General features: G+C 39.2%; 1 protein-coding gene across 1 annotated transcript in view; it reads right to left on the reverse strand.

Annotated features, from left to right (window-relative positions):
* Positions 1–221: 221 nt before the first annotated feature.
* The window catches only part of ELOVL5 (ELOVL fatty acid elongase 5), a 59,308-nt gene continuing 41,792 nt past the window's right edge, over positions 222–17,737 (reverse strand). The window contains exons 3-8 of the mRNA XM_032763998.2: positions 16,290–16,477; positions 8,258–8,335; positions 6,672–6,843; positions 4,769–4,893; positions 2,800–2,934; positions 222–2,087 (exon numbers count right to left, since the gene is read on the reverse strand). Coding sequence (XP_032619889.1) covers positions 1,956–2,087; positions 2,800–2,934; positions 4,769–4,893; positions 6,672–6,843; positions 8,258–8,335; positions 16,290–16,477 — 830 coding nt within the window. The 3' untranslated portion in view covers positions 222–1,955. The remainder of the gene's footprint in view (positions 2,088–2,799; positions 2,935–4,768; positions 4,894–6,671; positions 6,844–8,257; positions 8,336–16,289; positions 16,478–17,737) is intronic.

Here is a 17,737-nt window from a genome sequence, read left to right on the forward strand (position 1 = left end):
ACCCATGTGGATAATTATTTCTACAATTAAAGCTAGGTGTTTGGTAGCTGTCAATGTTTCTTGTAAGGAATTTGTTATTTGATGTATGTGTGTGTTAAATTTCTGTAAGTCTTTGTAGTTCCCCCTTATTTCTAACAACCATGATAGTTCTCACTTAGCATCATACAAAATAAGGTGCAATATCAAATCCATAAAATAAAGTACTATGGAATTCAGGCAGAGATAATCAAAAATGTTTTAATGATTAAACAATGTCAAACACTAACAATGTAGGTATATTCAGATGAGCCAAGGGTTTATTTCTAGCACACTTAGCGTATTTTGAATGTTACAGCTGCTGTACTGAAATATGTAAAGACTGTGCAAACCAGTACCTAGGAATGAAGACACACAAGCTTTGATAATGTAAATGTAAACAGATGATGTGTCTCCTTTAAAACAAGAAAATCCCCAAAGCTAATAGGAAAACTCATTATTTCCCTAACAGATGTGCAAAAAATTAAGAAGTTAAACATGGTAAAACTCTGATATTTATATAAATATCAAACAAAATAGTTAACATACAAACTTAAGCAAATGACCAACAGGATGTCTTGCATGATTAGTTAAATGTTCTGAGCTCAATGAATAAAAGTATTCATAATCTAAACTCCACGATAGTAGATAACATACCAGCTATAGATGTCTGCTTTGCAACTGTCTCCTCATGTGTGCAAGGCAAGATTTTACCATTAACAGGAATTTTAACAAGCAGTTCTAAACAAATTTGTAGATAAGCCAAAAAGTTACAGGTGATCTACACAATTTACACTCAAGAAACAAAAACACTCATCTCCAGCACATTTCCAAAGGTTTATTTTTTGATGTCTGTGTGACTTGATCTGTTTAATTTTACTTTCTGGGAAAAAAAAATCTTTTTGTGAGCTAGGCACATTTTAAGAATGACTTAAAGTATGGTACACAAATAGCAATACAAATGCCAATATGAATAATTACATTTGAAAAGCATCCTTTATCTTCATTTTTAAAAGAACTTTACTAAGGTCATAGACTATCCAGTCACTTCTGAAACATGAATATGGCTATGGTACCACAATGCTTGAAACTGGTATGCTTTCCAGTATTAAAAACTGCTTTGCAATTTAGCAATTCACAGAAGTAAAAAACCAAGATGTACCTTCCCTGTATATTCCCTAACTCTTAGAGACAATTAATATTTACGTCTTGCTGGACTGCTTAAGCATTAGTGACATATGCAAAATAAAAAAATAAGATCTATTAAAAAGGTAAAATAAACTTCCATCTTGATTGTGACTGCTTAGTCAATTAAAGCCAAATATACAAAACTAAAGGCGCTATTTCTAATTTCACTGTAACATGTAGGAGATACTTAACATTATGCGTCACATACAGTACAGTAAAACGATCAATGGATTTTTCTAAATGACTTATTAAAAAGTCAATCAACTCAAAGTTGAAACGTACCCTAATTCTGAAACCATTAATAAGCTTTGGGCCCTGCTTTTTAATTATTATTATTTTTTTTTTTTTTTAAGGCATGTGTGTTTACCTACTGAAACCAACATTGTACAAATTACATTTACAATCACATGCATAATCTACAGTAAAAAACATGAGTTTGGATTACAGTGTTCTGAAACTGTGAATCATAATTCAGCACCTATTATATTCACTAGTAAGGCAACAGCAGTGTCATATACTACAATAATACTTCCTTCCACAGTCTATAGCGGGGTCAGTGATGCCTAGAATTATTAACTTTAACTGTATACAGTTTCTAGGGCGTTTGCACAGGTTAAGTCCTACATAAATCGCACTATTCTAGGCAGGAATAGTTACAGTAGCTGTTAGGGTATCAGTGCACAACTCTTATTGTGCTTACAATCAGATTATTTTGTTGTCTGTGGTATCAAAATGGTTTCTCAGTTTGGTCTTCAATCCTTTCTTTGTTTTCTTTGTTTCACATTGCTCTCAAGGGAAGAAAAGCTGTTTGTGTACCCGTTCACAGCGGCTGTAGAGCCATTCTGATATTCTTTCCTTCTGGAGGATGCCTTCTTTTTGTAAGTCTAAAATACATAGATGTGCACAAAGTTTTGTTTTAAATCACATACAAAAGGTCTGTTCCCTCAGAGCAATTAAACATGTGCACTGACTTGCACATCCTAGCACAGGACCCTGATTACAGTGATATACACTAAGCCTTCAACACATTCAGAGATAATTTTTCAGTAGCTATTATGCTGAATTTTTGAGCCAGAGACTTAATGCTAGCATGCTAGTGTTCTGTATTTGGGGGCCAGAGGGGAGAGAAGGAGAGCAAATGTCAATGCAAAAAACAGTTCTAAATAGTTTTGTGTATTTCTGGCAAAGGATTATTTTACAAGTCAAGCTTTGGAGCAATTTCCTAAAAGTTATGATCATGTGTGACATTGAGCCATTGTTTTTGCAGCTTTGATAATGCATGATACTTCTTTACATGAGTACATTGCAAATTGTCTTTACAGGTCACTACTGTATTTCAAAATGGAAAGCTGTTCCTTGAGCAGAGCACTATTTCCTATACACTTATACTTTACATTACCTTAGCTGAGCATTTTTTCATTAGAAACTTGTTATTCAAATTCCTAATCTTCCTGAGTGCACATACAGCATATACCATGAAGGGCAGACAAGTGCCAATAGTGAAAACACATTTATACTGAAGAGGGGAAAACCACATGTTTCAAGGCTTTCAAATAAGACTTGTGCAAAGAATGAATGAACGAACATTTGTTTTACCTGAATGTAGAAATTTGTGAAGAGGATAATCAAAGAAATCATATAGGAGATCTGGAAATACAGCCATCCCATAGGGAAGGCACATGGCCAAACAACACCACAGCTTGTCTGGAAGATTGTCAGGACAAATTGAATCTGAAAGAGGAAAAAAATAGGAGCACAGTAGTGAAAAGAAGGGGAAACAAACCAACAGACCAAGAACTAGTGAAATGATTTCTAAACAAGTCCAAATGGTCACTAAAGTGAGTCTGAAGAGACTTTGCCTTTATGTCAGGAACAAGGATTTTAGGAAACACTTGCTGACAGACCTTTGTCTGGACCACAATATTTGGGTTCTCTTTTTGAAAGCTCTTTATTTTACAAATATTGCTTCACCTCAAAGCGCTTAGTGAATCCTGTGCAGGAGTTATTTATCTTAAATGGATTAAAGGGTAAAATTCACCCATCCAAATGAAGTATTCAGACTCAGTGTTGGTGGAGCGTGGAAAGGTCTGGGAGGTGAAATCCACTGCCACACTACTTGGAACCATAGCATGTGGTGGCTCTCTTGGGGTCCCTCCCCGAGGACCTCTGTGCTGGCCTACCCAAGGCCACCATGGAGACCCTTTCGTCAGCAGGCAGGGGGTGCACAGGAACCTCTGCTGGTCTTCTCTGCTTAAGGTCTCTCTGTGCAAACACTGTTCAGGAATTAAGTGCTGCAGACGGCTTGAAGCAAGTTTCAGCCTTACAGGGAAGTTGGCAGATTAAGAACAATAGAAAGATTGTTTCCCTGCAAGACAGACAAAACTGAGCATCCCCAGACAGGACAGTGCAGGCAAGACTACCTTTCCAGGGCTACCATTAGGCAGAGACTTGAGTTCTATTGTCATCTAAATGTGATGAGGAGAAATGGTGCCTAACCCTGGGAGAAGGATGGTGCAGCCAGCCCCACATAACACATCAACTTGCCACTGGATCAAGAATGAACATTGCTGACAAATGGACACAGGGAGTCAGACTCCCAACAGTGCGCAGCTCTGTCCTGGACATATTATACCAATCTCTCAGAGAAACCTGAGGTGTCCATTTTCATAGTTTGGCAACACTTGTATAGGTTGTCATACCAATAAGGTTTAATTGAATTGAGTCTATTCACAGCTCTGCCAACCACCTGCCTAGCCAAATCACTTCTTTGTGCCTCAGTTCCTTTTCTATAGAGTGGGGCTAACACTTGCTGTCCTTTATGTGGTGGTTTGAGATCTACAGATTAGGAGTACTACATAAGAGCAAAATCTTATTGCTGTCACTACATGCACAAACCCATTGCTCAGCTATTTTTCTTCATCACATGCTGTACACAAAACATCTAGGTACCAGCAGAGGTATAAGAGAACAATACCAATTGATGTGGGAAAAAGTATAACAATTATAAAAAAAGTGATAAAATCCACCTACTTAAAGTGTAGCTGAAGGATAGAAATATTGAACAATATTTAGAGAACCATTTACAACTGTACATAAAAACCAGGCAGGAAGACAACTGTTTTGCAGGATTAGAATAAAGGGCCTCTTTACCTAGGATTTTGAGTCACATGCAGGTTCCAGTCTGTCATTGCAACATCAGTTCATGATCAACAAATGCTTTAGAAGAATGCACTGGCTCAGAGTGCTTGGGAAGAAACTTAGCTTTTCCCTGCATTCTCACTACAGAATCACAGAAAGCGCAGTGCTGTGACACAGGAATAAATTTAGCTGCAAGTCAGAGATGAGTGGACAGAGGCATCGCTAACCTTCTCATTGAAAATTACTGTTATGTTACGATGACTGCCCAGAAGCCCCCATTATGGTAAGCACAATGCAAAATGCCCTCCCCTAGTTTACTAGCTTTCAGTCAAGAAATTAAAATTCCCTCCCTTTATTACAGGCAGGGAAAAACAGCTCCTCCAGTGCCAGAGAAGTCTGGCAGGGAACCAAAAACGGAGTAACTCACCAGCTGTCCTTGAGTGATGTATTTCTTCCACCATAGATAAGGGCGCATAGCTGGAATAGCAGACAATCCGTAGTAGGAGTACATCAGGACATGGATAAAGCTGTTAAGGGTGGCACCAAAGTATGCTAAAATGGAGATGGGAAGAGAGAGGGCATTTTAATACAGAAAACAAGTTGGCACACTTGGAACCTGAACAGTGCTAAAATGCATAGCCACAGAAGGTGACATTTAAACATTAGCAGGACCTTTTTAAATAGGCAGTTTCCCCAAAACTAAAGGCTAAAAAAGAATCAGACTCTCAAACAGGCAATAAGCGCAGGGCCTTTTGCAACTGTGCACACGATCAGTGCATTTTGTGCCAACCTTCTACACCTACCTGTCTGCTCCACTTATCCAACTAGGGTTGTTGTTCATTTCAACACTCTATCTGCTCAGAAAAGTTGAGGCAAGAGGGTGGAGGTGCACAAACATGTCCACAAACCAAAGCTTCACAGGTCTAATTTTAGACCTAGCCTCCTTTGCCAGGCATTTCCACTGAAACTAGCAGTCTGCTTTTGGTCATAAGACACAACATTCTGAGGATTTCCAAAAGCTCAGTTTATCCATTTTATTTGGCTTTGTTTACAATGGCTCTGTCATTAAAGGATTTGAAGTTTTCGCTGCCTATCACTAAATTGCATACGCTATCAAAGCCCAAGTAGAATAGCTAGCTCGAAAAAAAGAAAACCCAACAAACAGGGAATTATCAAGCATTTTTAAGCCCACTTAAACATGTGATTGTGTGGCTTTTACTATTGTAAAGCTAAGACAAATAGGTGCTTGACTTCTCTCTAGAACCGTGGTTTTCAACCTGCAGACCGATGTCTAAAGATTTCCAGCGGGGTCTGCACCACTGCTCTATAACAACATAGTTACACATGCACGCCTCTGAAGTTAAATGTTACTTGCTCCATGTTGACATTAAGAAATAAATGCAGTTTCTGTACTGTTCTTCTCAGAACCAAGAAGGGTTTTGAGAGTTTTGCAGCTTTTCTATCCACACAACTGGTATTTCTTATGCACGCCAGGTTGGTGACACAGACTGATCCCATAAAAACTTTCCTTCAGCAAAGCTATGCTAATCTCGATCAGCAAAATCACTGACCCACAAGCTTTGCTATTCCTCTACATTATTGTTGCCTCCCCCATATTTTTATGCTAACACATTTGGGAAACAAGGTCAGTTAAAAGAAATGAAATTAAAAGAATCCAAGTGAGATTGCAAGAGGTCAGCAGTATTTAGTAAGGTTTTAAACAAGAGGAGAGATGGGAAGAGGCAAAAGAGCATTCAGTCAAGTTCATGAGTGCCCATGGGACAAAAATTTTAACTGAAATAATTTGTTATGGCCACCCATAGAACAGGATAAATTAAAGGGAAAAACATCCTGAGTAAGCAAAGTTTGGATGGACTCAGACAATGGTTTGATTTCTAGCAGTTATCAGCCACCTTACACCTACCTGCAGCAGGCTTCCAAGCCTGACTTAAAACCTGTTTCTCCTTGGAAGCTTTGCTTGAATATTTGCATGTGCTGTGAAAGAAAGCAAGCACAGCTGACACAGATGTCAGAGCCACGCTACGGCAGCAGGCAAACAGATTGTACTTCCTGCAAAACCGATTATCTACACTGAAACGCTTCCACTGTTCAATCATTGCGGAAAGGGCTGACAGGCAGCTTCATACCTGCAACTATTGGTATTGCTTGTAATTTAATAAAGCAACTTAATTTTTTTGCTGCATTTTAAGCAAGATGGGCCAGATCCTGAGACTGAAGTCAATGGGAGTTGCTTATATGCATCCTGTGGCAGAATTTGGCCTTAAATAAAACATAGGTCTGTTGTAGGTTCTCTCCTCCACAGTACTTACAGTGACCACAAGGCACCCAGTTCATAACAAACCACCAGATGTTCAGCATGGATGCATGATGATAGACATGAAGAACAGTGATCTGGTAATAATTTTTTCGCAAAATGAAAAAGAAGGTGTCCATGAATTCGATGAGTTTGGAGAAGTAGTACCACCAAAGGACACGTACGATCTACATGTAGAGGAGGGAAAAATAATAAATTCAGGAGTTGCCCCTGCAATTCTCTCAAGTCAACAGAACACATCTCACTACTTCTAGATATTCATGGCAAAATCACTGGAAAGCTCAGCACATTCCTTGCACCAAGTTTTCTGTCAGAGACATGAGTCTAAAAAGGCAGGACTGAGAAGGATGACAGAGAATATTTTATGAGGCTATTAAAGTGAGACACGAGGCAGGATGTTTAACCAACATATTTCTGTTTTGCTTTCTGTGGAAAACATCTCCTCTACATATCATAGAAGTGTTTTGCTGAGGATGGGGGAAAAGCAGTTCACAGCAGGGCGATCAGGTGTGGGGAGGAGAAGAGTTATAAACTTTTTTTTTTTTTTTTTTTTTAATTTTAAGTGTACCCAAATGCTGCCGTAATGGGCATAGTAGGTGTCAAAACATGAATCCAGCCTCAAGAGCTCTTTTCAAATACCAAATGTGATTAGTAGGGCCCCACCAAATGCAGAGTCCATTTTGGTCAATTTCACAGTCATATGATTTTTAAAATCAGAAATTTCATTATTTCAGCGATTTAAATCTGAAATTTCACAATGTTGTAATTGTAGGGGTCTTGACCCAAAAAGGAGTTGGGGGGCTTGCAAGGTTATTGTAGGAGGAGTTGTGGTACTGCTACCCTTATTTCTGTACTGCTGCTCGCAGCAGCCTGCCTTCAGAGCTGAGCAGTTGGACAGCAGTGGCTGCTGGCCAGGAGCCCAGCTCTGAAGGCAGAGCCACCACTAGCAGCAGTGCAGAAGGATGGCATGGTATTGTATTGCCACCCTTACTTCTGTGCTGCTGCCTGCAGAACTGGGCCCTCAGTGTCCTGCCAGCCAGCTCTGAAGGCTGGAGCGCGGAACTAAGAGTGGCATGGTATTGCTACCCTTACTTCTGCACTGCTGCTGGCAAGGTGCTGCCTTCAGAGCTGGGTGCCAGGTTAACAGCCACCGCTCTCCAGTTGCCCAGCTCTGAAGTCAGCACAGCAGTAAGGGTGCCAATACCATGAGCCCCCCTAAAATAACCATGTGACCCTCCTGCAACTCCCTTTTGGGTCAGGACCCCCCAATTTGAGAAATGCTGGTCTCCTCTGTGAAATCTGTGTAATATAGGGTAAAAGCACACAAAAGACCAGATTTCACAGTGGGAGACCAGATTTCACGGCCCGTGACACATTTTTCATGGCCGGGAATTTAGTAGGGACTTAGTGATTATATCATATTAGGGACTAACTGCCAAGTTTCAACGTGTACTTTCTGTGCACCGAGTATACTTGGGGGAGGGGGAGGAGGAGCCTGTTTAGATAAATCCTGTTCTGCTCTTCACTCATCTGCAAAGAGAAAATTTCAAGTAGCAATTGAGTTATAACAAGTAATGTTACCTTCATATCAGCTTCACCTCCACTGTGTGTGTCCTGACAGAAGAAATTGTATCCTCCTTCCCATACTCCTGTAACCAGCTGACAAGATGAAAGAATAAGGTATCATCTGATGAAAATATTGCACTTGACAGTACACCAGAACCATGGCCGCAGCTTTACTGGCTGATTCTGGGACATTAGGTTACAATTTAAGCCCCAAACAGTAACTGAATCATGGTAGTGATTGAAAGCCTAGTTAATAACAGTTCCATATTCTTCCCCGCCACCTTCCTGCTCCAATTACTGTGTCCTGGACTAAAAGGGACAGGTAAAGATCCCATCCCCGTCGAGTTTTGAAAGATTTGTGTGTGTTTTTGAACAAACCTATTTTAGAGCTAAAAAACGTTTCTGCTGATTATTTTGTGTAGAAGTGGGGCACTTAGACAAAAAGTAAATTCTATTTCTGACTTTTTGAAGAAAAGATATTAAGTTTTATGTGCACAGAGTATGAACTAGGAAAGGAAAACTGCTGGAGTTTTACAGCCTTTATGTTGCACGCCCAGTGCCTTATGATGGCAAAAATACCACCTGAACATTTCCATTATACCAAAACTTTCCCCATGCCTAATACTTCAAAAGGTGCTGACTTCAAATCATGGCGACGGTTTTACTTGTTTGGAAATAGTTCACCTTTCCCCCGTTGTGTCAAATTATTCACATTTTCAGAATTATTTATTGTCTGAAGAAATCATGAAGAATTAGTATTCTGCTACGTTCGGATTCTTCAAGATTACTTTTAATACTAAACCTTTTAGTGCTGGTATGTTCCAGCCAGCCAAATGACTACCTGCCTTATATAGGTGGTTGTCGATTTTCTGGCACTGTGTGTAATAGTAATTTGTTCCTACAGGTCTTATGACAGAGATTCTGAGCACCCCTATCACACGTACATTATCAGGTTGAACCAAGCTGTACATTTTCATTTCTTTCTTCTTTGCCACTATGTTCCCATTACAGCTCTTGAACTGAAGGGGTTGTGTTTGGCTGCTTCTAGCCTTGTAGGGTATACCTGCACTGCAATTAGACACCCGCAGCTGGCCTGTGCTAAGGGACGTTTAACTGTGGTGTAGACATTTGGGTTCAGGATGCAGCCTGATCTCTGGGATCTCCCACCTTACAGGGTCCTAGAGCCAGGGCTCCAACTTGAGCCCACAAGTCTATGCTGCAGTGAAACAGCCCCTTCGCCTGAGCCCCAGGAGCCTGGGTGAGCTGGCACAGGCCAGCTGTAGGTTTTTAATCGCAATGTAGACATTTCCATGAGGTATGTCTACATAATGAATGGCAGTGAGACTCAGAGCCCAGGTCGACAAACTCAGGCTTGCACTGAGAATAGCTGCGTAGACATTGTGGCTCAGGCTGGAGCTCAGGCTCTGAAACCTGAGGAAGGACTTCAGAGCCCCAACTCCAGCCTCAGCAGCAATGTCTACACAGCTATTTGTAGTTCCATAGTGCAAGGGCTGATAGCCTGAGTCTGCCAATCTGAGCTCTTGAGAGTTGCTGCCACAGGCTGCTGCTCACTGTGTTGACATACCCAGAGATTCCCAGCAGTCTTCCCCATCCTCCATTAATGTTTCTATTAAATTATCCATGCTATTATAAAGTTTGGCATTTTGGGCACTTTAAAGAAAGAAAGAGAGAGAAAAAAAGAGAAAGAGAAAAAGAAGTGGTAACTGATTTAGATAATTTCCAGGTGCAAAAAGTAGTTCAGTCCTAACTAGGAAAAACAGTTCAGAAATGAGTATTCAGAACAAGAGTCGTCCATTTCTGGCCTCATCTACACTCATGCTGGAACTGGGTTAGCAAGAACATTTAATCACAGTTCTTGCCAACAACGTGCTAATATAGGAGGGCTTCTCTGTCAGTGTCACTAGGGATGACTTGGGTTACAAAAAGTGTTTTACATAACCACTGAAAACTTTGTAGTTAAATAAAGTTAAGGATAAGAGGTGTTAATTTACTTGCATGTATCTCAGAATTGGAGAATGGGTAGTAAATTGGTTCTAGTTATGTCTTATAGAAGTTAACCACTTAAATGGCCTGCCCTTTTCTAATGTCAATTTTTTCACAACTAAAGCATCATTTTTCTGCCTAATTTAAAAAAAAAAAGTGTGAAGTGCTTTAGAACAGTTAGTTTTACTTTAAAAAATTAAAACAAAATCCAAAGTCAGTTTGTGTCACCATTTTTGATCTTCACAAACACCACCAGTTAAAGCAAGCAATTAACTATACACTAGTACATACACTTAAGAGTCTTCTTATGAATGGTATGGGTGAAAGAATCAAACTGAGCATCACCATACCACAAATGAGAAAATCTTATTGGAGAAGGACAGCTGCAGCCTTGCATGTAACTAAAAAACCCCAACAGCAATATATCCATCTATTCTCCTTTATGTCAGTCTAACCAACTGCTCACTCATAAACAAAATACAATTCTATTATCATACTTCTCATCCAAGAGGAGACCTCAAATCTCTGTGTGCATAAACATTTAAAAGCAGAAGCATGCCAAAGGACCAACTTCATTTCTGGACAGTGGGTGCTGCATAGAGACCATCATTATGACAGCATGGAAAGAGTTCTGAATAACTGAAGACTGAAAAGCCTGTATGGATTCTTTAGCATCCTCAAGTTAGTCAAGTAGCATAAAACCTTGTTTCAGGACATTGTATGAAAAAAGCTTACATAATCCTCATCACTCCAGGGGCCATTAAAAATGGAGGAATAACTACAACATTTACACTGTATTTATTACAATTAGTGAATATTTGCTACAGTCAACAACCCTACATACCAAATGCTTATTCTTCCAGATTAATTGGTATGTCCGAGTTGTGCAATCCAAAGTGGGGGTTTGTTTTTTTTAACACTTGTAATTAAACCTGGTATAAAATTTCTTCCACTTAAGTAAAGTAAACAATGGTGTTCTGATGCAGCCTTTTAAAGGGAAGGATGACCTGTAGTCAGAGATTATTTCAAATAACTTACTACTCATTTGTTTCCACAAGTGCTCACAATATGCTCTGCTTTTTCTAAACATGAAAACTAATCAATCATGCTTGCTTTTTCTAATTTACTCATGTTTCTTTTAGCCACATTTATTAGCTCTACCTTATTTCAGCACATATTAAAAAGACAATTAAGAAACTAGCCACGCATGGGACACACTGACCTGACTAGTAATTGTTCCCAAAGGTATTATTTACATACCTGCAAGTATTGGTATGATACGTTGTTTATATTAATGTTACTGTCTACATGACCAGCAAAATTCTGTGCTATCATTTGGTGAACAACTTGTCTCCCCCATCTCCTCTCTGTTTATAGGAGATGGGGCCAGTCCACCTTACAGCTGGTATCAACTGGCTCTGCAGTAAGTCTTGAGTCACTTGAGAATCACTGATCTTGTGTTTACAGTATAGGTAGGTCCCCTAACCACTTAGGACCTATGAATCTCTGTACATTTCAGCTGTAACTAGGGAAGTCCTGTAGCTGAAGTTTTTAATTTGGCAAGAACCCCAGTGGAGTTCAACTTTCTTTCCTAAAGACACCATCAATGCCAGATCATGGACATGTCTTTTCTTATGAAATGCAGCTTTCTACAAAAGACTGACTGTAGCATAATGAAAGAGCAGATTCCAGCAGAAATACAGAGCATGTGATGTTTAAATTACCTAAAGTTAACCATTCTAAAGGCAATTTTTAAAAATGCTACTCAAAATTAATGGTATGGTCATTTAGTTCTGAGGAACCAAAGCAGAATCTATATTAACATAAAGTGAACAGAGTTAGTTTTTGTCCCTTGGTTATGGGCTGTTACTTTCTCCCTGTCTGCTTTCATTTTTACTTTAATTTTGTAATTGTATTACTGAACTTTATAAAGTGCTTTGGGGTTACCGTCTGTGTCAAAGACCCTGCACAAAATAAAACTGTACTGTGGACCTTCATTAACAGAAGGTCTGGATTGAGGCACATTAGTGAAGCAATATGTACAAACTTGCTGCTCTGTTGATACAGACACAGAACTTTAGCCTCCATGCTGTCAGGAAGCTTTCCCAATTAAAACAAGGGGGCCAATGATATTGCATACTGGCAAATACAAGTGAACAGGGGGACTTAAAATCACAAGAATTTTAGGTTAAAATGGAGAAGAGGCAGAAATTCAAACCTTATTTTTCTGATCTTAAGAAAGCAAATAGAAAGAAGTGTGTAAAAAATCATCTTTATGAATATGTGCTCAATTCTAAAAGAAAGCCATATTGGTTAACTTTAATCATTTCTTAGTTGGGATGCTGACTTAGTTGTATGGTGACCCAATTATCTCAGATTCTAGAAAACTCATTCTTTTAAACAACATTAGTAAATGGTGTTCTTGTTATGACTCACAACCATTAATAAAATTGCAGCAAGACTCCAAATACAATATCAGGTACAGTAACTGCAAGCTGCTAAATGTTCTATGTACTTAAAAAAAGTTGTAGACATAAATGTCAAATATGAATATGCAATGAAGTGTCCACAGTACATTATTGCCAAATTTCATATAAAAGCAGGATGTTGGACAGGATAAACATTCTTATACTTCTTTAAAAGCAGCAAAGAATCCTGTGGCACCTTATAGACTAACAGACGTTTTGGAGCATGAGCTTTCGTGGGTAAATACCCACTTCATCAGATGCATATTTCTTGTTAGCAAAAGAGATACTCTCCTGCAGTGGAATTGTGAATTGTCAACACTGGTGGTATGGAACAAACATGCACAGGCTTAATATTATGCAAGTGAGTTGTCCAACCAAAGTTAGTAGGACTCCTCCCGTGTGACAGCTTTCCACAGGATCAGGGTCTTAGCTGGCACTCCATTATTATGCTTGCCCTCAACTCTGCCATTCTAGGACTATATGAATATGGACACAATGCAGAGTCTATTGAAGGGGGTTTATCCAGGGGTTTGAAGAACTGGTTTTATTAACCCTAGAAGATTTCTGAGGTGCTGAACAGAAATGCACTGTATACATATAATGTAGTTTATGTTACAAAATGCTAAGTCACAGCATACACAGGTTACTGAGGCCATTAACATTTAATATAAACACTGGAGCTCTGTGGGTGTCTATTTATAAAAATAGTTATATTGCACCCACTAATGTGCTCACCACACAAGGCGGGGGGAGGTCTTGGTCTGGCTAGCTGGAAGAAAAAAGAGGTATTGTCCCTTTAAGGGCCCTTCTACAACAGGTAGGGAGAAGGAGGAAAGTTTACAGAGATGGACAGTATGCAGCTGGGGCCAGGCAAGGAGAAGGCCACTGTACAGCCCTTCCCGCTGGCTGTAAGAGTGTAAATGTGGGGAGTATTTATACCAGAGTTGCCAACTTTCATGCAGTAAATAAAGCACCCCAACTTTCACAATAAGCCAAAAATCAAGTTAATCCCATTTCAAAACAAGGCTAAAACAAGCCAGTCCCTAAGAACCCCAACACTCTATGTGACTAGATCCCCACCACATGCAGTCTGGGACTGTGGTGAGCCCACTGTGCATCCTTGGCTCTCTCTCCCCCACCTTGTTCCCGGCAAGCAGGAGCCAATCAAAAAGGCCCAATTTCTGCGTTTTTTCCCCCACAGATTTGGCATGTCTGATTTATACCCCATGCAGCCCCAGACAGCCCCTCTTTTACTGGGATCAGGCTGGCAGCATTCACTCACCCATGAACTTGACAAAAGGACCAGGTTCCCTTTTGATCTGCTGTGGGCATTTTGCTAGTTACCCTTTTCCCTGGGGAGCTGGGAAGGAATTTTCCCCTTGCTGCCGGACTGGTCAAAGCGGGGTGGGCTTTTCTCCTTTCCCACAGTAAGTTTGGGATCCAGCAGGTTGGAGTAAGGGAGTTAGGTTGTAATGCTGCACCTTAGTACATAAAACTTATGGCAGGTATCACAGCAGGCACTCTATGGAAAGGATATAGTTATTGGATAATATGGGAAAGGATTTCAAGGAAAGCATCCCTTAAGGGAGCTGAAGAAGGGGAGTCTGGGGTTTCTACGTCTGGAACAGCAGAGCCAAACCCCACCCCCTTTCACCTCAAGTGAGGGGAGGACATTGGGTCCCAGCAGCGAGACAGCTGGGACCTGGGTGGGAATTATTTGGAAGTGATTAAGGAAAGGATGTTGAGCTGCAGTGTACAATTTATTTATTTTATTGCTGGCGTTTCCAGATATTAAGTGAATAAAGTTGTGGTCTTGCCAGACAATGCTGAATGGATATTTTCATGCAGAGAGCAAGATCACTAAATATAACGCTAACACTGAAAATCAAGGTGCATTATATTTTGCAGTAGCAAAGACTATGTTCAATGACATTCTAGTTAAATTTAAGCTCTAGCCACTAATCATGTAGCCTACAGGTGAAGTTTTATTTTTTCCCTTCACCATATCAAAGAACTCACATTGACTATGTGACTTTATGGCAGTTTTCCAAGCCACATGAGTAATGCCAGGCAAGTGTTAAAAAAATATAAACATGCATTTGATTTAGCTGAGTTGACAAGGCAAATGGTGCTTAATAAGTGGGGAGATTGCTATGAAAAAGAGAAGCAGTTCAGCTGTAATACAACTATAAAGGCTTTACATCACATAAAGTTTACGGAATATGTATATGGAATAGTGTGAAGGAATAACTCTTAAGTAAGAAAAAATAATGAATTAATAATAATGATAATACTTCACTTGAATAGTGCTTTCCATCAGTAGATTGCTTTAATAAAGGAGATCAGTATCATTATCCCCATCTGTAAAATGGGGAAGCTGGTACACAGAAAGGGAAAGTAACTTGCACAGAGTCACCCAGGCGGCCAGTGGCAGAGCCAGGAACAGAACCCGGGTGCCCTGAGTCTCAGTCCGGTGCTCTAAGTTCACAGAATCAGACATTAGTAATGGAAAAAAAGACTTCTTAGTGGTTACTAGGCCATCCTCCTACCCTGTTACAAAAACTTCATGTGGAAAATAATGAGTATTATTCTGAGTGCCAGAAGAGAAGAGATCAGCTGCAATGGGAATTTTATCTACACTTACTATAATGCCAAAGAAATCTGCCACTTGTATATGTGCCATAGATTAAGATGTTTGTCATGAAGTCTTTGGTGATATTGCATATGCTTAATTTTATATATTTGCATGGAGTAATCTCAGATAATACACATACCTATCATATTTACACCATTATTTAAGTGATATGAAGCTTAAGATGTTACCATAATTAACTTTGATTTTTTTAAGTACATACTGAAAAAAAAATTAACCCCAGCATATTAACTGTGAACATTCTTATTGATCTGGTTGATGGGGTAGGATGGAATTTATAGTTTCTGGATCTCTATCTTGTAAAATAAAACAGACACACAGTTTCACTCAAAGTTGAAGGAATTATATTAAATAATCTGGTTTTAACTTTGTGAAAACAATGGCATCCCAAGTGTGCTAACATATTTCTGTTTCAGAACAACAAAGATGATTGAGAAGATGTGATTCTCAAATGTGCAAAAGCAAAGATTAAGATGAGGATCTACTACATTTAAATAAAATTATATTCCACACTCCCTAGTCAGATGTGATGTAACTACCCATTCTTAGAACAACCTGACTGTGGTTCTCATTTAGGGGAGTAGTTAGGAACTATTCAAATACTACTGAGGTTTACCTGAAGACTATAACAAGTCAAGGAAGTTGAGTTTTCCTTTTCATTGTGTGATGAAGGAGAGCTTCGCATTCAGAACAATTTATTTTGCACACCATCCTCTATGCCCTAAGGTATTGATGGCAGTGCTCGTATGAACTTAGTAATAATGGTGATTTTCTTTGGAGAAGTGACCAGTGAAGAATTGTTGCAACATTTTGGCAACTATTTTACCAAGTTTAGGACAACAATATGCACAACAGACAGGTTTTTGGTGTAAGTGGGGGTTAAATAGGGTACTGCACAAAAAAAACCAAAAAACCCTCCTACCTCATAAAACATAAAAAATGACAGTAGCGTAAGTCCAACATTATAGACCACTAGAATTCCCCGGCATGAGAATGGTTGCTTATTCTGCATGTACTTTGGTCCTATCCATACGATTAATAAGTATAAGACAGAGAAGATAAATGTAGGTGTATAGTTATCCAGAAGAAGCCATCCTTTTACTCTGGGATCTGAAATAAAATTAAAAAAAAAAAAATTTACTACCGCAATTTAGTAAATGGAAATATTTAAAACACTGTTACTATAAGCCTTGTCAGGAAAACATTTTGCTCAATCTAACATGAACCAATGTGAATGAAAGAAAATGCTTGATGGAAAACAGCAAATAAACTTACTAGAAATGCTGATTGTTCTGAATTACACAATAACTTGCATATATAGCAAGGTTACATTTAATCACACTGTTGCTAAGCAAAATGCAAGTAACACCGCTCCTAATGAAAACATTGCTTTCAAAAGGGAGTTATTGCTGCTAAGTGTTTTAAACTATTATTTGAAATCTATCTTTGGTATTTGGGACAGAAGAAGATTCTGAATAAGTTTTAAAGCTGATAAACTTCACCATGCTGTTTTTTGTTTGTTTCTTCCTCTCTCCCTGAAAGCCTCAATATATCAACATAGCTAGTTTCCAAAGTCATATCTGCTTACTGTATTAAGCAAAGTACATTCTTACTGTTTTTATTTCTGCTAGTCCTTGGGAGCCAGTATGGCTAAGAGAGGGAACTGGATTCCTTATTGTGCATCACACACTATATTCCAAGCAATAAATTACACCAGTGTAAACCCAAACAGGATGCTGATTTTACACAAGTGTTACTCAGCATACTTTGGCTTTTGGAACTTTTTTATTGGTGATGCATCAGAAGGAAAACAGTCCAGTTGACAGTCTGATTCCAGGGGGAGGTGGCAAGACTGGCAAGTAGAAAAAGACACATTTTTAAACAGTAAACTGAACAAATTTGATACGGATATAAAAATATTCAGACAAATATATGATGCTCTTTTTACAAAAAAAATTTTTTGAACTGAAATATACATAAGGAAATAGTCATGGAGAAGGTGTCTGCTTGTCCCGTTCCATAGAGGCCTGTCTATAATGGGATCAACACACAGTTTAATACAAGCTCACACCAATTCAGTTTAGACACTTTGTAGCAGTGAAGAGGCTCCAGCTCTATTTTAGTGGAGCTCAGAAACCATACCATACCTGGGGGCAATCTACACTGTAGTCATAGGGTGTGACTGGACCTCACATAAACATACTCGAACTAGCTTTATTCTAGCTGAGCTAGCTTTTCTCGGGAGTGCTGAAATCACAGCAGCACAAGCCCACCCACAACCTTCAGCACTTATTCAGGCAGCTAACCCATGCAGATGCCCACTCAGCTACAGCTGCTCTGATACTTGAGCTAGCTCTATTAAAGTTAGCT

This window comes from Chelonoidis abingdonii, chromosome 3 (assembly GCF_003597395.2).
Source record: "Chelonoidis abingdonii isolate Lonesome George chromosome 3, CheloAbing_2.0, whole genome shotgun sequence".
NCBI lineage: Eukaryota > Metazoa > Chordata > Testudines > Testudinidae > Chelonoidis > Chelonoidis abingdonii.